The sequence below is a fragment of the Nilaparvata lugens genome, chromosome 9 (assembly GCF_014356525.2).
Source record: "Nilaparvata lugens isolate BPH chromosome 9, ASM1435652v1, whole genome shotgun sequence".
In the NCBI taxonomy this organism is placed as follows: Eukaryota; Metazoa; Arthropoda; class Insecta; order Hemiptera; family Delphacidae; genus Nilaparvata; species Nilaparvata lugens.
In genome coordinates, this window is record NC_052512.1 from 24,981,982 (window position 1) to 25,004,245 (window position 22,264).

At 35.6% G+C, this 22,264-nt stretch overlaps 1 protein-coding gene across 3 annotated transcripts in view; it reads right to left on the minus strand.

Moving 5' to 3' along the window:
* Positions 1 to 22,264, minus strand: part of LOC111050922 (DENN domain-containing protein Crag) — a 136,478-nt gene that overhangs the window by 17,952 nt on the left and 96,262 nt on the right. For 2 of the 3 annotated variants that reach the window (XM_039435679.1, XM_039435677.1), the window contains 6 exons: positions 21,019 to 21,105; positions 18,270 to 18,410; positions 16,500 to 16,705; positions 14,604 to 14,882; positions 9,636 to 9,874; positions 909 to 1,094 (listed from right to left, as the gene is read on the minus strand). In XM_039435679.1, coding sequence (XP_039291613.1) covers positions 909 to 1,094; positions 9,636 to 9,874; positions 14,604 to 14,882; positions 16,500 to 16,705; positions 18,270 to 18,410; positions 21,019 to 21,105 — 1,138 coding nt within the window. The remainder of the gene's footprint in view (positions 1 to 908; positions 1,095 to 9,635; positions 9,875 to 14,603; positions 14,883 to 16,499; positions 16,706 to 18,269; positions 18,411 to 21,018; positions 21,106 to 22,264) is intronic. The other variant, XM_039435678.1, reaches the window with a different exon arrangement.

Consider the following 22,264-nt stretch of genomic DNA (forward strand, 5'->3'; position numbering starts at 1 on the left):
TTTTTTCTCCAAATTTCACTCATTTTTGAAAAATCATAACTCATTACTCATTGGAGATAGAGAGTTCCGAATGATCTCATTCTATTCAGGATTTTATAATCTAAAAAAAAAGGCGAGAGCAAATTTTTCTGTCCGATTACGATATTTGTCAGAAATAGCTGAAACCTGGAAAATGAGCCGAAAATACGAGTTTTTTGTGCCACTCTGTATCTAGTACAAGGAAATTTTGCATGAAGAAATTGGTTCTGGTCTTCTCTTATGTACCCAAATAATATATTAAAAGATCAGAACTAGAATATAAATTGCATGCACCAATGTATATAGTGACTGGACTATACCTAAAATCACGTATATACATAAACAAGCCACAAGCCCTTTGAGTCTAGAGTTGAACAATAACACTGGAAATTCGAGCGGTACAACGTGCAATGTTTCAGAGGAGTATGGACAACTTCACACAACGTCTACAGGAGTGTATGGACAAAAACGAGTGTATTTTTCGTACATAGTCTAATCAATGTTTTAATATTTTGCTCTCTAATTTTTGAAATGGCAACATTCAAGGTACACACTGGAAAAATAAATTTTGAGTTTCGTTTAAAAATGAGTGTGTAACTGTTACAGTATTTCAAATCATCCATACCTCCCTGCCCAACCCTGTATTTTACTTTCTATAAAACTATTTTATTTTCTAAAATCCATTAAAATCCTAAATTTTAGTTAGTATATTTCTGGACTCGAAATTTGATCCAAATAAAGTGAAGCAACATAACCTACTTTTTGGACATACTTCTATCAAAATTCGGAAAGGGAACAGTGTGGACTAGGTCTGTTGGGTCCTTTTCTGACCATGAATATGATTTGTAATGTGTGATCAGTGTATTTTGTAATGTAAAATAGATACGAACCTCTTCGTGCAGCCTTGGATTATCCCAAAGACACCTGACAAGGACATTGGTGTGATCCGCCTCGGCCCACGAGGGGTGGTGTTGCGTCCCCTTGAGGGACACCCCCGGTGGGGTGCAGATACAGGCTGCCTGCAGACACAGCCCCGGAAGATGCGAACAAACGCAAACCCGTTCAAACACCCACACCTGACACAAACAAATATAACTCTACCAATTACCAAATCAAATTTACATCTTTCTTTATTAAATTTTTATTTCTGTTTTTATCTCTTCGAATGCATAAGCGTTGCCATTACATTTCTAAAGTGAGATTCACTTCAAACTGTCAGCATTGATTGAATGGGAAGCATTGATGCTATTCATAGAGGAATGCTGACAGTTTAATGTGCATCTCACCATAAACAAATGGAAATTGATGAAAAACAGCATTAACTTATTCAAATGCTAATCGATAAATAATTATTATTATTGAAACTAAATTGTTTCCGGGCTGAAAATTGTTGAATAGTAGCGCTCATCGAATTTCCATCTAGCTGTTTACCCTGTTGTCAATATTTGCAGTAGCAGAAGTCTTAGGTTTACAGCATTTAACTTGAGATTTTCATTTAATAATAATTACTCGAATATTATTTATGAAATTAATGAGTTATCAACCAAGTGGTATTAGAGATGGAAGGGATGGTAACAGATTTAAAAATAAACTCAAGAAGTACCTGATGGAATTAGTTTGTTATAATTATGATGAATTTTATAATGCTAGACGATGATTGTATTATATATTTTTTTATTTTCAATAGTTATACCCATTGTTATTGTATAGTAGCTGATACAGCACTTAGAATAGTATATAAGCTCTAGTAATTAAGATTCTTTGTCTCATTTCTGTATTTTGGGCAGTTACTATGCCGGTTTGTTTCTTGAATAAATCTTTTTAAAAAGGATGTCACGTGTTCCGTTTACTTAACTGGCGCCCGAACAAACGGGACCGCAGACGTTTCGGTAAAGTTCAATTAACTTTTTTTTTCGCGACCAACTGTCTCGAATCCAAAACGCGAGTGTAACTCCTCATCTGCGGCCTACCCTCATCACTCTGGAACCAAGTGCACAGCCTTCCATCCTGGCAGAGAGAAACAACACCTGGCGGCCCCTAACCAACAGAGAACCAAGCGACACGGATTCATCCACGGACGAGGACCAGGACGATCCAAGTACGCTCTCCAAACCAGTTGTGAGTACCAAACAAAAGAACTTCATCAAACCCTCAAAACTGCATCCAGTCTTATCTTCAACTTCAGAGATTTCAAAAATGGCAACAATCACTAAACCTATTCCACATGAACTCTTGAGATACATACCTCATTACGATGGTACTTCTCACAAGTTACATCAATTCATATCTACTTGCGAAGACCTTTCTATCGGCTACTGTGCTGATAACATTCAAGAAAAAGAAGCTAATCACTGGATTCTTTTCAAAGCTGCTATGTGCAAACTTGAAGGACCAGCCGAAGCAGTAGCATTCAACAACAGTTGTTCTTCAATAAAAGACTTGATAAAATCACTAAAACAAAATTTTGCTGATAACAGATCTGTACCTGAACTCATTGCTGAGTTGACTGTGATGAAATCCTATCAAAGGGAACATCCTATTGAATTTTTGAACAGACTTAATGAAAAACGTACAAATGTAATTACTAAGTATAAGCTAGATGGTGTTACAGGTTTACTATTAGAAAATTTGATTTGTCAACTGAATGCTACACTTGTAAATACTTTTGTTCATGGAGTTCACCCAACATTAGGGTCACATTTGCAAGTACTACAAGTACAAGACCTAGATGATGCTAGGAATAAGTTAATAAACGATTGTAGTATTGTATTACAACAACTACGCTACAAAACCACTATTGAAACAATGAACAGGGTAGATAGTAGGAAACATTCCAACAACACAACAACATTTAGAAATCCTAATTACGAACATAACTTTCAAAAACAATGGTCACACGACAATTCTTTCGAACAAACACACAGACCCTTCCAAAGTAGACAACAATTTTCACCACACAATGTTCAACAAACTAACTTCCCCCAAAACTTTCAACAAAATTTTTCAAATCAAAGCTTCCAAAAACAAAACTATCGTCCAAACTTTCAACAACAACGTTTTCCACAACAAAGCTTTCAGCAGCAAAACAGTAATTTCAAACCTAACACTCAAGTAAGTTCGTCAAACACAGTGTCTATGCGCACTCAAAGAACAGACCCTGTACAAAAATTGAAAACTTACAGATCACCATATGAAGTAAACTACTTAGAGGAAGAACCAGAAGATAACTACAATCAGAGCCCGATTGAGGCTATGCAATGTCAAATAAACACTTTGACTGAATCACTCAACAAACTCACGAACCATTTTTTAGAGTCAGGCCCCCAGTTTTCGGAGGACCCCCCAAGCGACTCGACTTGAACATCTTAAACAAATCTCTTCCTTACTTTCTCGATCAAAAGAAAAGAAAATGGCTAGTAGACACAGGATCTGCTAAAAACTATATGCATCCATCATTGGTCTCTCCTGAGATCACTCGATACAAGGAAGACTTTATTGTAAAAACTCCTAATGGAGAAAGTAAAGGAAACGAATATATTTTTTTCAACACTGAAAATGTATTTTCCCAACCCCATAGAATAAAGATGTATATATTTGATTTCTCCACTAAGTATGACATACTTCTTGGAAATGAAACATTACGTGCGTTTAAGATGAATGTAAACTTTGCTAATGATAAACTTGAATATAAGGATGGAATGAAAGAATTGTTGTTTTTGCTAGATAATAAGAGTGTTACATTACAACCAGGCTACAACGTGATCTCAATCCCGGTTAAGTCAGCCCCAAATGTAACAACAGGATTAATTAAAGAAGTGAATACAGATGTATATACTGTTGAAGAAGGTATTGTAGAAATCACTGATAATAAATGTAAATGTGTTGTTTTTTCAAATGAGCTTCTGACTATCTATCCGGAGCCCATGGATGTAGAAGATGTAGAAGAAATTATTGAGCCAAAACAATTCACGACCAATTGTCCTGAAAACTTGGCTGATATAATTCAAGATATACCATCTCTATTACGAACAAGTCACATGAACGAGGAAGAAAAACTTAAAATAATTAGCCTAGTTCAGCAGTTCCCTGAAATAATAAAACGAGAAAATGATCCCTTGAGTAGTACAAATTTGCTAAAACATACAATCAATACGAAAGACGATCTTCCCGTCTACACAAAAAACTACAGATACCCACAGATTTATAGGGAAGATATTGAATTTGAAATCGACAAACTACTAAAAAACAAAATTATCCAACACTCCAATTCGCCATACAACAGCCCTATTTGGGTGGTTCCCAAAAAACCTGATGCATCAGGCAAGCGGAAAATCCGTATGGTTCTAGATTACCGTAAATTGAATGATAAAACTATTGATGATAAATTCCCCCTACCCAACATTGAAGATCTGTTTGGCAAAATAGGCAGGGCTACATACTTTTCAGCCATTGATCTGGCCTCCGGTTTTCATCAAATCCAAATGGACCCGCAATCCGTACCTAAGACAGCTTTCTCAACAGAGCACGGACATTACGAGTTTTTACGTATGCCGTTTGGGTTAAAGAATGCACCCCCTACGTTTCAGAGGGCCATGAACATAATTTTTTCAAGAATGACCAATGTACTAGTCTACATGGATGATATAATAATTTTCTCTGATAGCCTTGAGGAACATTTAAAGCATTTGAAATCGGCATTTACGAAACTAAAAGAACACAATTTGAAAATTCAACTTGATAAAACTGAGTTTTTCAAGCGTGAGTTGTTGTATTTAGGGCACATCATTTCGGAAAAAGGTGTGATGCCTAACCCCTCTAAAGTTGAAGCCATAAAAAACTTTCCAATCCCTAAGACCGCCAAAGAAATCAAACAATTTCTTGGACTGACCGGTTACTATCGCAAAATGATTAGAAACTATGCTAAAATAGCTAAACCACTCACTGCTGCTTTGAGAAAAGATGTAAAGATCAATCCCAATAGCAAGGACTACAGGGAGGCTTTTGAAAATTTGAAACTAATGTTACAAAACAGCCCCATCCTACAATTACCTGACTTCTCGAAACAGTTTCTTGTCACCACAGACGCGAGCAACTTTGCCATCGGAGGTGTATTGTCCCAAAAGTTTGATGGTAATGACCTCCCAATAGCCTATGCATCACGAACACTTAATAAGAGTGAGGTTAACTTATCGACTATAGAAAAAGAGCTACTTGCTATTGTATGGGTATGCAAACATTTCAGACCATATCTATACGGACGAAAATTTTTGATTCAAACAGACCACAAACCTTTACAATGGCTTAGAAACATAAAAGAACCTAATTCAAAACTACTCAGATGGAAGTTACTTTTAGATGAATTTGACTTTGAGATTAATTACGTGCAGGGAAAAACCAATCACGTGGCAGATGCACTGTCCCGCATACCCTCGCAGCCCATCAATTTAATGGACAACGATGATAATGACTTTTTAGGCTTCGGCAACGAAGACCTACCCTTTCATGGCTTTGACGACATAAACGTAGACGATTTGATTCAGTTGAATAGTAACGATGACCCACCACCGATAGATGATCCTAATGGTTATCTTGATGACATCGCGAATGCTTTAACTCGATTCAATAACCAAGATGATGCTAATGCTAATACTTCTGAGCCCCATGATATGGAAAATAATGATTGTGGTACTGGTAGCTCTGTTTTCGATATGAATGACTATATTCTTCTTCGTGAAGACAATGCCGATCATACCGATACTCATCAACCAACTAAAGAAATTGACGACAATGCTTTACCAATTCATAATGACACTGACAGCCTTGTGACAATTCATTCAGCAGACAGTTCAAATGAACAAATTCAGATAGTAGACGACGATAAAATATTGAACGTTGAACATAATCAGATACTTATTGAACGCGGAAACAAAACACCTACCCTTCAGAAAATTTTTGATAAGAACAGACTCCTTCTCTGTTTTCAAGACCCCTTAGATTTCGAACACATAAACAAATTTTGTTTAGAATACCTGAAACCGAATACCACGTATGGTGTATATTGTTCAAAAGATGGTTTATTGAGTAATCAGTACGAATCAATGTTTAACAACTTTGCTAAAGTCATTAAGGAAAGTTTCAACTCAGTTAAGATTAAGCGGTATAAAAAAGTTAATCTTGACATTACTGATCCCGACGAACAAAAAGAAGTAGTTTCCAATTATCATACTGGAAAAACCTATCATAGAGGAATTTCAGAGAGTTACTCACACATTCGACGACGGTACTATTGGCCTTCAATGATGCGTGATATTACTAACTTCATAAACAAATGCCCAATATGTTTAAAGACTAAATACGAACGTCGTCCCATTCGTGCAGAATACAAAGTATCCCCTACTCCTACAAAGCCCTTTGAAAAACTGCAACTTGATGCCTTTCAGTATGACAAACGTAAATTTTTATCAATCATCGACTGTTTCTCCAAACGACTCGTAGTCTACCCCCTCACGAGTCTTAATCAAATCGAGGTAAAAGACCATCTCTTCGACTATTTTTCTCTCTATCCAACCCCCAAGATCATACAGATGGACAACGGCAGAGAATTTGATAACGCTGGTTTACGTGATTTTCTAAAACTTTACGAAGTCGAACCTTATTATGTTACCCCTGGTCATCCAGACTCGCAAGGGTTAATTGAAAGAACTCACTCCACTCTAATTGAACTTTTAAATTCTATCCAACTTCAAAATAGAAATAATACCACTGAAGCCAACATGAAAACGGCCGTGATTGCGTTCAATAACACACTCAATTCCACCTTAAAAATGACACCAATGGAAATAACATTCGGCATCTCTGAGAATTCTTTTCTGAATGACACTACAGAACAACTTATCACTGAAGAGCGTACAAAAGAGTATCATGATAGGTTACAGCTTATACATAGATTGGTAAAAGATAAGGTAGAGATGGAAAAACAAACTAGGACAGAATTATTGAATAAGAATAGGGAAACAGACGTCGAAATCCCCGAAGCCCCGTTTATTAAAACAACCTTCAATAAAAAGAACAAGCCAAAATTCTTCCAAGTACAATATGATAAACAACAAAATGTTGCTACAAATTCCAGAGCAATTCAAAAACGACCATTCAAAATCCATCCTAATAGGATGAAACGACCACGGAAAATAGTTAAAAAGAAAAATAATAAATTTGTTTCAGACCAAGATGATCCTCATTCTCCTGCTGCTGGTCCCAGCAATGTCGTATAAAGTAACGGACTTGACCAAATCATCTGGCATTACACCAGTTCGAGTACAGAACTCCTTCATTATAAATGGCACATACACATACATGCACAACATAAACATTACACGACTACATGTTGAACTAACACATATTGAAGACTCTGTAAACCTTTTAAGAGCTAAGGATAGTGATAAGAATCGTTGTAATATTTTACGTTTGTATTTAGATGATATTAAGTTAAAATTTGATCATATTCATATAAATAATCTTAGAATTAAGAGAGGTCTCATAAACGGACTTGGTTCCGCAATAAGCTGGATTACAGGAAATATGGACTCTGACGACAAAGCGAAATATGACAAAATTTTAGAGAAAGTGCAAGCAAATGAATATCATTTAGAGCATAATGTCGAAAATCAATTGTCAATCAATAGAAACTTGATACACAAATTAACAATGGGATTGATGTCATTCATGCCAACAATGTCAAGCTGAAAAATTATTTTAATTCAATCACCACTCAATTCACTTCAATAGAGCTAACTCAACAACATTCTTTCTTATTCAACACATTGACTCTCATAAAAAATAAAATAGACGATATTATGGTGAGCTTAGAATTTTGTCGACTAAACATAATCCATTCAAGTATTCTGTCTAGAAACGAATTGTCTTTATTAATTCATTCGGCTAAATTGTCTCTCATTTCTGATGAACCCGAAATTTTGTGGCAGCTAGGGTCTGCACATTGTCATGTGAAAGATGATTTCATTACTTATTTTATACAATTGCCTTTGTATTCTCATGCCTATGAGACATTTTTTCTCCTATCTTACCCAGTCGTAAAAGGAAATGAGTTGCGAACAATTGTTGAACATCCGTCCTTCATAATTCGAAAAGATAACTCATTGTTTACAGGAGATTGTTTACTAATAAGAAATAATTATTATTGTAAGAATATGTCTAGAATAGTTAATAAGTGTATAAGTCAACTTTTAGACGATAAGGACCTTCATGATTGTAAATCTTTGGTTATAAGTGAGGCTCAACCTTTTATAAGATACATTCAAGTCATAAATAAATATTTAATGTTCAATATTACTACTTGCACTATAAGTAAACAAAATCAAAACATTACAATTTATCCAAGGAAGACACAATTACTGAACCTTGAAGAATCAGAAAAGCTGTTTAATTTTTTAGAACCATACGTTTATTGGGAAAGCATTGTATCCTTACCCTCAGAACAACCTGCGAGAACACTATATACAAATCTATCTTTCGACTTGATCCATAAAGCTAATCTAAATACAGAACCACTAGAAATTATAGAGGATTTTACAGCTGAAAGCAATTTCCTACTTCATTATATTCTTATCCCAATTGGAATTTTTGTGCTGTTGATAATAATTGCAGTTATTTATTACAAATGTAAAATCTCATTGAAATTTTGTAATCGAAATATTCCTGATAAGAAACAAATAGCTGGTAACTTAGGCGGACCGTACCTCCCAACCGAAACTCCTACTTGAAAAATTGTTCTCACACTTTTGTATTAGTATGTATTGATAACTTAGTTGAGTATTATTTTATATTGTTTTTAACCAGTTTTTGTATTTTGGGTCTTATCAGTTTTTGGTCGCTGAGGACAGCTCCAAACTTGGGGAGGGAGAAGTTATACCCATTGTTATTGTATAGTAGCTGATACAGCACTTAGAATAGTATATAAGCTCTAGTAATTAAGATTCTTTGTCTCATTTCTGTATTTTGGGCAGTTACTATGCCGGTTTGTTTCTTGAATAAATCTTTTTAAAAAGGATGTCACGTGTTCCGTTTACTTAACTAATGACACATTTATGTACATAATGTATGTATTGAATAAAGAGTTTGATTGATAGATACTCACTATATACGTATAAAAATTGTTAATATTTCTTGTATTGAATTCCATAACTCCAAATATTTGCAATAACCTGAAAACCAAGCTACATTTGGACTGTTGTATAAATTAGAATTGGAACCGTTATGGGCGTGAGCCTGTGGTACTTTTCTGTACTTTTGTGGAATTTTGAATGATTGAATAAATAAATTAAATATTTTCCACTTATTAAATAATTGAATACAACTTTTCAATTTAATATGGTTTATCGAAATTTACTCACAAAATGTTTGGTCTGAATATTTTTATTCACAATTGGAGAGAAACTAAACTGTGAATAGAGATGAACGTAACCTACTTTGGACTATTTCTATTGACATTTCGGAAAGGAACCGTTTTGACTGACGACTGAGCCTGTCCTTCCTCTAATTTATAATACGAATGAGTGTGTATTAATGAATAGATTCTGAATCTAATTTATAGAACTAACCATATTCCAATATATGATGGGATGTTCGTCGACGAATTTCGACTGCGTCAAACAAGAATCACCCTCAGTGTAGAGAATAGACTCCAACTCTTTCCGCAAAACCAGTGGATTCAGGTAGGGAACGTTTATAAGTACAGGCTCGTTATACCCAACAGTTAGCTCCTTCTCCTCTGCCTCCTCTTCCTTCCCCTCTCCTGTCTTCTCTTCATCCTTTGTCCTTTTGTCCTCACTGTTACTCTCTGAAAATTACAAATAAACAGATAAATAACTTTTTGACAGAAACTATAACATATTTTACAACTCAAAAAAGGAACATTTTGTCATGTCAAATCCTATTATATTAAGCGAGCAATTTCTGTATATCTGTTTATATCTGGTCATTTTTATATTTTTATATCTGGTTATTTATGTTCAACAGATCTCGAAAACGGCTCTAACGATTTTCACGAAATTTGGAACATAGTAGGTTTATGATATAAAAATTCGATTGTACTAGGTCTCATCCCTGGGAAAACTCGCTAAGGGCATGAAAGGGATAACAATAATTAAGAAACTGATTTTAATAATTATTATTATTCATCCATGGAAAAACAGATGATATTTTCGTCGTCTGTTTAAGCAGAAGATGCGTGTGTGTGAGAGGCAGAATTATTTCCAGCTGTGTAATCAATCAGCGAGAAATTTTAATCGACTTTATCAAAATAATCTGATTTGTTGACATAACATGATAATCATTCAAAACTAGAGTATATCATAATTTTCAAAGTTATTCGTTATTTGACAATTTTGAGTGTTATTTTGTTATTCAATTTGGTTTGTAAATAATCTAAATTAGAACTTTTTTGTTTTGAAATGTTTGGAATGAAAATTGAATCTGAATTCAAGTGTATGGAACATGACCTACTTTCTGGACTATTTATAGTGTATAAATGAAAATTCGGGGAAGAAACAGTTTTGGGCTGTGCCTGTTAGTCATTCCCCAATCATTTTAATGAATTGTGTTCTGTTTATCAATAGTTTATAAATAAATAACGAGCGAATCTCAGTGCCCCGTTATTGTTATAAAAAAATAATCTTTTGCTGTTCTTCAATACTCTATTCTTTTTTATCTCTTCCCCACCCAAACATAATTATTCCCCTCATTGTCTTGCTCTTCTTCTTCATCTCCTTCTCCTTCTCTACCTACTTCTGTTTCTCCCTCCATTTGTCCTATTCTTCTACTTCAACATCTTCTCCTCCTTTTATTATTTATTCTTCCGTCCAACCGAGGAATGCAAAGCACTTTGAACAGACTATGACTGATTCAAAATTCAAAATATATTAAAACTACCTACCAGAAGCGCGTGTATTCAAATTTGCAAAAAAATGTTCACTGGCTACTCCTCAACTAATCTGAGCGCAAATTTGTAATTTATATTCGTGTCATTATTTGAAGATAAAAAATATCTGTGTTTGAAAGTACTGAAGAAACAGAACCTTTTTTAGACTAATTTTTAATCAAAACTCGGGAATAAAATAGTAAGGGCTAAGCCTGTTTTTTCAATTCCAACCATTCTATGATTATGTGTGTTTTTCATTGATTGAATGAATGAAAGAATAATTAATTGAAGTTAAAGATCACACTCACTATTGCTGTTTCAATAAGATCGCGATGCCGTAAATATATATTCCAAGTACCAAAAATGTAATTAACACCTTGCACGCAGGGACTAGAAGCACTCACTACCTTCGTAAACAAAGCCGTAGTGCATTCGTATGACGTCAGCACTGGTAGGGCTCCTACACCAATAGAAACATTAGCTGATATAGATCAGCTGAAATCAACGAATTTATTGGTGTAGGAGCCCTACCTGTGCTGACGTCACACGAATGCACTACTGCTTTGTTTAAGGAGGTAGTGCTAGAAGCCGCCATTAGTGGCTAACGTCATCACATGGTGACATTTGCAGCGGTCGAACCCCTTCTCACAGAGACAATGGTCAGGATTTGAGAAGCCGTCACTAATGGCCAGTTGTAGTGGACGCCACTATTGTACTGGTGTGCAAGTGGCTGAACAATTGTAATATTTGTGGCGAACAATTGAATTGGAATGTAATTAGAAAATAGATTATAAGACTCTACTCACATTAGTGCTACTCCAGTCCATCGGATTACTTGAAAATTCATTATAAAATCATGAAAAGACATATTTTTGGATAAATGAAATATACGGTATTTGAGATAGGTGAACATTGATCATTATTAACAAGCAATTAATATTCTATGTGATGGGGATGACTTGAATCACAGTTGTCTACAAAAGAAGGCGGCGAAAAACGTTCTATCATCTCCATTGACTTAGAGCCTGTTCACATGACAGCGATTTACGCTCGGTTGACCAACCGAGCGGTTGCCAAGTACAGGGAGACACATGGTGCCGTACACATGCATCGCTCGGTTTTAGTAGTCGCCGGCGAATCGCGGCGGTTGTAGTTTCCAGTCCAACCGCTCGGTTGTCGCTCGGTTGCCGGGCGGTTCGATATACTAGAGCAGGCATGAGAGCGTACACATGTCTTCAGTCAACCGAGCGGTTTCACAACCGAGCAGAGCAGTTCACATAGTGCACATTCCATTACAATTCCAGTTCAACTAAAATTTATTCTATTACAATTTTCAGTTCAGTTAGTTGATAAGTTCAGGCTTAAGATCGTCCCACGATGGGACATCCCTTACCCAGGTTGGGACATTGAATTAAAAATAAGCAATTCGTTATTTTAGGTACATAATAAGTTATTTTTGGTAATTTTTAGTGAATTGAATAATAGCTTTCTCAAAAATTGATATATTCAGAAAATTTTTGTTTTATTCAATTACTAATACCATGAGGAATTTATCTTCCACATATCATGGATTTATCTCTTACCGTATTTGAAATGTTCTGTTCAAAAAATTTAAACTTTAGACGCTCATATCTCAAAAAGTAATGATTGGAAAAAATGTTTTTCTGAGAAAACTTTTCCATTTTGCTAGCTTGATGATATATAAATCGAAAAACTTTGAAAAATATTACCAGTAGAAAGATTAATTTCAGCCTTTGCACAGTCTTAACCGAGCGCAAATCGCTCATGAATCGCTGTCATGTGTACGAGGCTGGCAAATCGAGCGATTTGTCAACCGCGCGACAACCGAGCTTAAATCGCTGTCATGTGAACAAGCTCTTAGTATCATCACTGTTGTGAAACGCTTTGAGCGAGCAAAATTTTTGAGGTTAGGTTTTTGTATCTTTGATTTTTTATTTTCATTTTTCTTTGCTGCTCTATTTGAGGCTAAATTATTTTTTGGTAATTATTATTTGTAATTTTCTAATGGTTTATTTACTGTTATTGGTTGTTTATTTTATGTTAGAAGCCTCGTCAAAAGGATATGAAAAAAACAATCATGATGAACATGTGTGTGTGTGTACATGAATATTTATCATGCATGTTCTACCGTTAGTGGCCAGCTTGAGGCCACGGCCGGCCACTAACGGTTGAGAACGTGCGTGCAAATACACTGAATCAGCAAGAGGCTTCTAACATAAAATAAACAACCAATAACAATAAAAAACGACTTGTAAATTATAGATTATGATAATCGAAAAATAACTGAATCTCAAAGAGCGTTTCACAGCTGAAATGACAAAACAATGTACAGTTCGGGTCCTGTAGCTTCGCCTATCAGCAGAGGGCCACTAGACTACAATACTACCTGTTCAAAAAAAAAAAAAAATCGAACATTTTTGAAAATGTATCTTTCCATAAGCAACGGACACTCTTCTGTATCTTCTAAAAAGCAACGTGTTGCATCCGAAAAGATACACAAGGAGCTTTTTGGAGTTACGTCCTTTCAGCACAACACAGCCTATCAACTGACATTCGTTTAACATGCTTCTTCCATTGTTGGTGATACGTTGCAACTCCCTCATTCAAGAAGAATCTCTGTGTCTAGCAAACTTCCTTCAAGGAAGCTCTTTAGGGAGCTTCTTCTATCTAGGGATCTAGGGTCTCTGAAGCTGATGTTTTTTCAAAACCGTGAATATTACTCCGCGAACCATACCTTGCCAATATGCCGCTTCAAAGCCACAGAGGAAAGCTACGGGATGAGTACTGTAAGGCTCAACTCACACTTACGTGACTCAGGTCGAGAAGAGACTCGACTCCAGTCGATAGCATGTGTTGCCAAATGGTGACACTCAGACCAGTCGATTCTAGTCTCCGCGACGTCTAAGGCTCAACTCACACTACCTCGACTCAAATCGTACGACTCCAGTCGAGGATACTCCAGTCTCTCGACCTTACGACTTTCTTGCTCAATGTCACAACTATAGTTCCATGCTATTCCATTTCTAACCTATCAAATCCATTTCTAACTTCACCTCAAATTTTATTATAATAATCATGATATATAATGTCTAATCTAATTCTTATTATTGTTTTATCTAAAATGATAGAACAAAAAAGAAGCAACAAGAAAGAAAATGTGCTTTAACCATGGAGATGAAACTTCTGAGTTCAATTTCTAACCTCACTTCATTATAAAAATGCACAGTACTACACAACTCAAGTCTTGGCTCGACCAACATGTCGAGTCGAAACTCGACTCAGTCTCACAGTTGTAAGGTCGCGGAGACAAGAATCGACTGATCTGGGTGTCACCATTTTAAAACACATGCTGTGTCGAGAAAAGACTAGAGCCACGTAGGTGTGAGTTGATAGGCTCAACTCACACTTACGTGACTCAGGTCGAGAAGAGACTCGACTCTAGTCGAGAGCATGTGCTTTCAAATGGTGACAGTCGCGGAGACTAGAGTCGACTGGTGTGAGTGTCACCATTTGAGAACACATGCTCTCGACTAGAGTAGTCTCTTCTCGACCTGAGTCACGTAAGTGTGAATTGAGCCTAAGTGGACTGTGTAGGTGCATGCATACATAGTGTGATGATTAGACTGACTTGGATTGTGGCGGTGATCGGTGACTTGGACAGTGAGGAAGGGCACAGTGGCCTTGTGGCAGAGCTGGCACTTGGTGTTGAGATTGCTGTCCTCGGGCAGCCAGCCGGCCATGATCTGCTCGTCGTACAACACGTGCTGGCAGTGGTGGCATTTCTGCGCTGTGCTCATGCGCAGTTCCAGTGCCACTGGTGAGTTGCTGTGCCGGGCTGATACTGTCTTCGGATAGAGGTTGTCAGGCAAAAGCAGGCATTGCTGTGACGACCACGCTGATGTTTCGCCTGCAAACAAACAAATTCAAATTCAATTTACTCCAATTCACAATAGGATCACTATGAAAAAAAGCACTTTAAAAAAGAATTCAGAAGTGCATAACTTCATAATGTTTCCAGCTGTTCTTAGTGAGAATTTGTGTGTATTTATGGCTTCAAAATTTTATAAAATAACTTAATCAAATAATGTGCAGTGATAATAAGGTGTAATATTTTACTTTCGTTTGGTGTTTTAATTCTTCTAAATTTAAAATTTGCATCTTATATTTATTTTTGGACGAAAATTGATCTTGAACTATTTACAGTAGAAACATAACCTGTTTTTATGGACATGATTTGTAACATTATCAAAATTTTGGAATGGAATAGTTTTGGGCTGAGCCTGTTGTTCCTACCCAATCATATTATTTTATATGATTTGTAATATTGTATCCACGAATGAATAAATAAATAAATGAATGAATAACTATTTTACACGTGGTAGTAGAAAGCCATTCATTGAACATCATCGGTTAAAATTTTCAGATAAGAGTCCGATTATTTATGGTTTGCAACTTTCCAGCAAGCTGCCTAAAAATTTGTCAAAGTCAAGTAGGCCTAATTTAAGATAGATTTTTATGCATTTCCGGTTGACAAGGCGTATTATAGTGTTGAAGAGTTTTTAAATGATGGGATGTTATAATTTGTTCAACTGTAAAATAACCGTCATTTGTATGTGAAGTTTAGAAGAATGTTATAATTTTATGTGACATGGGCTATATTTCTGTAAGCTCCTGTTATTCTATTTATTCACTTTCTGAATTTTTCAATACCTGTTGACATCGCCAGTTGGAAAGTGTTTTGGCTTAATAAAATTGTATTAAATTAAATTCTTCATATTTGACTCCATTTTGTATTGAAACAGACTGTACAACACAGCCATTCATATTAGATAACCGTAACTCAAATCATCCTATTACATTAACTAATATTAGTCTACTTTTCATTTTCTTCGAGAGTAATCAATTTCACGTTGAATTTATAATATTCATCAATAAAATATGCCTTTTCATAAATTGATTCCAAACTTTCATGACTGAGATCAGATTTTTATTCTCACACATACACCTGAAATCTTGGTGGCTAATTTAAAAAGTTGTGATACAACAATCTGAACTTCAAATCAACAGAAATTGAGTTATTCTGTAGGTATTCTATTTCAATTTCTCCGAAAAATAATAGCAAAATATAAATTCTATGTATAATATGATAATTTTGATGGAAATAATTCTAAAATAACCTTTTAATATTTATACCGGTACCAGTAAGCTACAGCGGGGTCTGAAGCATGTTTGTGAGGATGAACGAAGTCTAGAATGGTCAAAGTTATCAACTTTTAAGATGACATTTCAGGTATAATTTGTGTTTCTCATACGGTAAAATCTAAAGCTTATTTCATTTATTCAAAAATAAATTTTCAAATCAATTATACGATTTGTCTACTCAAGTATTTTGTTAGAATGAAAAAAAAAAACATGGCGGCTGAAGATTGTTTGTCTACATCTCTACATCTGTCATTTATTTCCACTCATCTTCAAATCAAAGTTGCTTTGTCTGAACACTTCCATAAGAACAACAAGCACTGACCTAATGGCTGCAAGTTGCTGGCACTGCCTTTTCGACTGTCGCTGAATAGCTCCTTCAAGTTGCTGCTCCAAGCATCGATGTGCTGTTTGGCCGCGTAGGGCGAGAACTCGCTGGAAATCTTGCGTCGTGGCGCCGAAACCGATTCTTCCCCAGATTCGTCCTCATCCAAGCCGCCATCTTGGTCTAGGCCCAGAGCACTGCCTCTCCTACAAAACGTTACAATACTCAACTCATTATATAAATATTAGGTTGATTCGCCATCAAATTGTCTTTTCTCGTTAGGGCTACTCTTATAATTATTAAGCTGAGATCAATTATAAATATAATTAATTAATATTATTACTTCAAAATTAATTTTTCAATAACTTGATCATGGCATCATGACCGAAACATGTCGTAAGTAAAAAATTTAAAAAAAGGGTACTGAATTTTTTGTTTGGCGTGGCAAACAAAAAAAAACCGAAGTATCCTTCAACTAAACTAAAATAAATTGAATCGATTGTGTTCCATTTTTACACTATTTGTTATACATATTGTAAACATTTGTATGCTATAATAAATCACTTTTTATTTATTTAAAAATCCCTTGAATAAATATTTTTTTCCATAAATTCTTCAACAGAGTAGAAGGAATTATATATACAAGGAATATTTCTAAAATATTTCATTAGCATTGAACCAAGTTTGACTACCTTCAAATTAGACTAAGATAGCGCCAAATCCTGAGTGTCATCTGAACGCCTATTGAGAACTGTGGTGTCATCTGCATATAAGACTATTTTCCATGGGACATTGAAGCTCAAACCATCAATCATAATAAGAGAGAACAATGGACCCAGGACCGAGCCCTGAGGTACTCTACACTCAAAGTTCCACGGACAAAGTACCCGAGCTATTCCATCCACACATACATATTGAGATCCGCCCTGCAAATAGGTGGATAATAACTCCAGGGCTAATCCTTAAACCTGTAAGTGCTTCAACTTTGCTGGCAGGATTTCATGTGATACACATTCGAAAGCTCTACTGAGGTCGAAAAATGATACAGCAGCAGATTATTTCTCCTCAAAACATTCCTCCACTAATTTAATCAGAGCATGGATGGTTGAGAGGCCTTTACGGAAACCAAACTGTGTATCACAAATTGAGTCTAGTCTCACACTAATCGATTTTCTAATCCATTATATTTGTATTTTTGATGGATAGCAATTATAGGTAGCATAAAGTGAGATTCCCTCCAAACTATGAGCATCAGTTGAATCTTGAATGGATTGCATTAATGTTATTCATAAGCAATGCTGACAATGTTTGAATTGAACAAACTATGGGAAATGATGAGGTAACAAATAAATGTATCATTATGGTGAATTATAGTGAACTATAGTAAATTATAGTAAAGGGAGGAGTGGCCGTAGTCGAGTGGATCAGATGCTGGCTTTATGATTCAGAGGCCCGGGTTCAAATCCCGGCCAGGGCAAGATATATATTTCAATTCAATTCAATTCAATTTATTAAAAACACACAAAACAAGACAAAATCGGGCCACTTCCGTGTTTTGGTTGGATACATTAAGCGGTCAGTCCCGGCTGCCTAAAAAGCAATCGTTAGGTCGTGTCAGAGGCCCTGAAATTGATAAGTTGCGACCTGAAAACTCTGAAACCAGACCTGAGCCAGCCAGGTCACTCGATATTATTATTATATTATAGTAAAGGGAATGATAAGGTAACAAATAAATGTATAGGTATGATAGGTGAATAATAGTGAACTCACGCGCTTGCTGACTTAATTGGTGTGCTATTGGCCGATATCAAATCATCGAACTTTTTAGCCATAGAGGTGGCTGCCGTTTTCAAGCTGTTGATTCCTCCTTTGATCAGTTCGTTCGACTTTTTAGATGTCAGACTGCTCGGGCTGTTCAACACAACACATTTCTATAATAATTAATAATAAACAACCATAATTTATTCATACAAAAATGTATATTAACAATTGATGAAAAGTAAAAACCAATGATGGCCATATCAAAAAGACACCAGAAGAAGGAGAAGAAGAAGAAGAAGAAGAAGAAGATGATGATGATGATGATGATGATGATGATGATGATGATGAAGAAGTAGAAGAAGAATATGAAGATACCGATGAGAAGGAAGAGAAAAAATTAGACGGATAGGAAAAGGATAGAGAGAGGGAAAGAAAAGTAAGAAGCAGTAGAGGAAGAAGAGAAGAGGAACAAAAAAAGGAAGTATTAAAAGATGAAGAAGAAAATAAGACTAATAATAAGGGAGGAGGAGGAGAAAGAATAAAATAATGGAAGACATTGTAGAGAACACATGGTTATCAAAATATGTTTTCAGCAAAAAAGGGTGCACTATCTTGAACAATAACAACCAGATAACAAACCAAACAGAGACATAGAATAAGCATACGCTAGTGGAAGGTTTATCACAATGTTAAATTAACAATGAAACCAGAATTTCAAATTGTTGCTAATTTTCAGAAATGAAAAATAGCGGAGTGTTTATGTGTTGTACTTGGAGAAGTGTTTGCAAATCTTTAAAATTTGAGTTAAAAGTTTGTATTCAACTAAATTTGTTTCGAGAAATCATTTTGAACCTATCCTGACCAGTATAATAGCTTATAAATTTTGGAACTTTGTGGTAACCTACTACCTGCCCCCTGTGGGTTGGGGGAGCTTTGAATCGATCATCGTACTCAAGAATGTGTTGAAAACCAGAATTCACCCACAGTATCCATGCTTGTCGAAGGAGGCGACTAAAATGGACCTCAAGGCAACTCCAGAAGTTGCCTTGCCTTCAAACCCACGGGATCTGACCCGTCAGGGCAGTTTCGGAGGGGCAAAAAACAACCAAGAGACCAGAGATGGATGAAACTCCAGGCACAAATGTAGGTCAAGAGGAAGCTAAGTCGAGGGTGACCAGGTGCCCTAGAGGCAATTTGGTGACCCCTCCTTCAGCGGAAGGACCTACAAAAAAGCCAGGAGTAGAGCTCAAGTAGGTCACGAGTTAGTGGGTGGAGAGACCAAACCTCACCACTTCTCAAAGAAGGACGGCCATTTAGGCAAAACTTCTTGGGAGAGGTGAGGCTTCTGACCCTGCGAAGTTTCGGAGGGGCAAAAAGAAAAATACCAAGAGACCAGAGATGGGTGAAACTTCAGGCACAAATGTGGGTCAAGGGGCTGAGTCAAGGGTGGCCGGGCGCCCTAGAGGCAACTTGGCCACCCCTTTCTCAGCGGTAGGACCTTCAAAGAAGGCCAGGAGTGGAACTCACGTATGTCACGAGGACTAGTCAGTCTGAAGAGACTGCCAAGCATATCACACTGGATTGCAACAAACAACCGGGTGATTAATGGGGATGTTAGTATAGGGAAAAACTCCTGGTTCTTGTAAAGAACAAAGGTATTGGTTTGCCTAACTAACATAAAACTTGGGAACACAAGTCAAGCTTAGGTTGACGTGTGGGGTTCTCTGAACCTTTGGATCCTTGAATCCGTCCCTTTAAAACAATGGACATAAACCTACTACATGTTAGGACTTTGGGGTACCGTTTAAACAAGCTTCTTGATGGATGTATTTGTTTAAATGGTGAGACCACTAGCGATCTTAGCTTCACTGTTCAGAACTACGAAGAATATACAGTAAAATTGGCATACATTTTCTTATGCCGTGAGAAAAAGTAAAGTAAATTTGTATGGCTTTTGTTGGGGGGAGTCCCTTACGGGAAGTTTCCACCTCGCCTGAATATATAATTTGAGCCGTCAATGGGCCTTACGACTGTCATACTTCAGCCCGAACCGACATTTTAACGTGCCCATCCGACAACAGAGATTTACTTGTGTATGCTTACTCTATGAATGCACTAAAAACAACACATACAATACCAGAAATGAGATTATCATAATTTCAAAAAAACACACTGAGAGTACAATTGAGAAATGGAAAAAAACAATGGAAGAAAAACTAACAAAAAAGCGATCTGTGTATTTACATGTGCTTCAATTCTCATTCACATATCACATATAACATTTCAATTATTTTACAAGTAAATTAAATTGAAAAATAAATCTCCATTCTGGTAAGTAGGCACGTAAACCAAATTTAAGCATGATTAAATTAATGACATCGTACAACGAAACCCATACCGGACGACATTAATCAGCAGTTAATTACGGTTGAATTTAATAGATGCATGCAACCGGGCCTTATTCTGAAACTCGCTGTGATAGGAAAGAAATGTATAAATTGATCAACACAAATAAAATACAGAATAGTGTACAAGAAATTAAAAACATCAAATGAAAGACACCAAAACTTGTATGAAAATAGTGAATAACTTGAATTAATTGAATATTAAAGAGAGAAATAGAATTATACCAATGATGAGTTGTATGAAAATAATAAGTGAAGAATAAGTTAAAAAACACCGATAATAGTATGAAAACAATAAATAAATGTGGAATAGAATGAAACGAAATAAATAAAACAGTGCAACAAACTCTAACCTGAAATTACTGAGGGCATTTTCAATCATTTGTCCACTCTTTATTAGGTCAGCTTTTCGCAGACTGAACCTCCCTGGAGAATAACGACTGCAATAGCAAAATAGAAGAAATTGGAAATAAAAATACAATCTAAAGAATAAAATAAAACCAATAACTAGGCAAGATGCTCTTCAACATTTAAGATTATTCAGATAATTATTATAAATCAAGTTTTATACTTACTCCACATTCTACATTTACATAGAAATAATTACATGCAATACTCTATAAGGACATTCAACGACTCCTCAAACAAAATTCAATGTTTACAATAGGTAACGTGAAAATTCTCAAATGTCAATTGAAACAAATTATTTATTGAAAAATGTGGATCGCCTAATGCAGATTGCTCCACCCATCAATTAATTTCCACTAGACTCATAAGGTTTCTTCGTCAGTTATTAACTACCATTTTACTAAATAACTATCTAAATGTTAATCAGATAACAAACTAGTTGAATCATTTAACTAATATCAACTATATCAGCTATAATATGGCATACATAGAGAACGGAAGCCTTGTGAAGGATTAACTGACTGGAAAACAGTTGTTTTATATATTTATTCTAGTGTAGTGAAAATAATGTCTGATATAAAAAAAGCATCAAATCATGATATCGGGTTGTATAATTTTGTTCATTTGTTAATATCAGCTAGTTCAGCCGTGAACAGATATGATTCTATTCATAAATAAAAATTGATACAATGGGAAACGCCCAGGAGTTTGATATTCATGAATAAATTTTACAACTGCAACAATCTGTCACAACAAGTAGCCTAACTCAATTTCTTAGCAATAAATAATTAGTGAATATCATTTCAATCCACTTCAAATATTTTCTTGGATGGGTCATTTTTTATCACTTCAATACTTTCTGCATAGTTCTTATTCATAAGTCATAGTACATATTTCTTATAACTCAAACATCATTATGTTTCATTATTATGCATCATCATTATGTTTCATCTGCACTATCATCCATCATAATATTAATTTAGGTGCATTCTTCAAATACTTAACAAATGTCAATTATATATATTTTGTCCTCCTTTACAATGGACTTTCTACATACTTTTGCGACAAACGACACCCAGAATGTCGTCCGACATTATTAGCTGATTTATTTTACATCACGGCAATGGCCTTTTTCACATTTACCGATTGTCGGCCGACGTTTATCGTCACAACAACTAAAATGTCTGATTG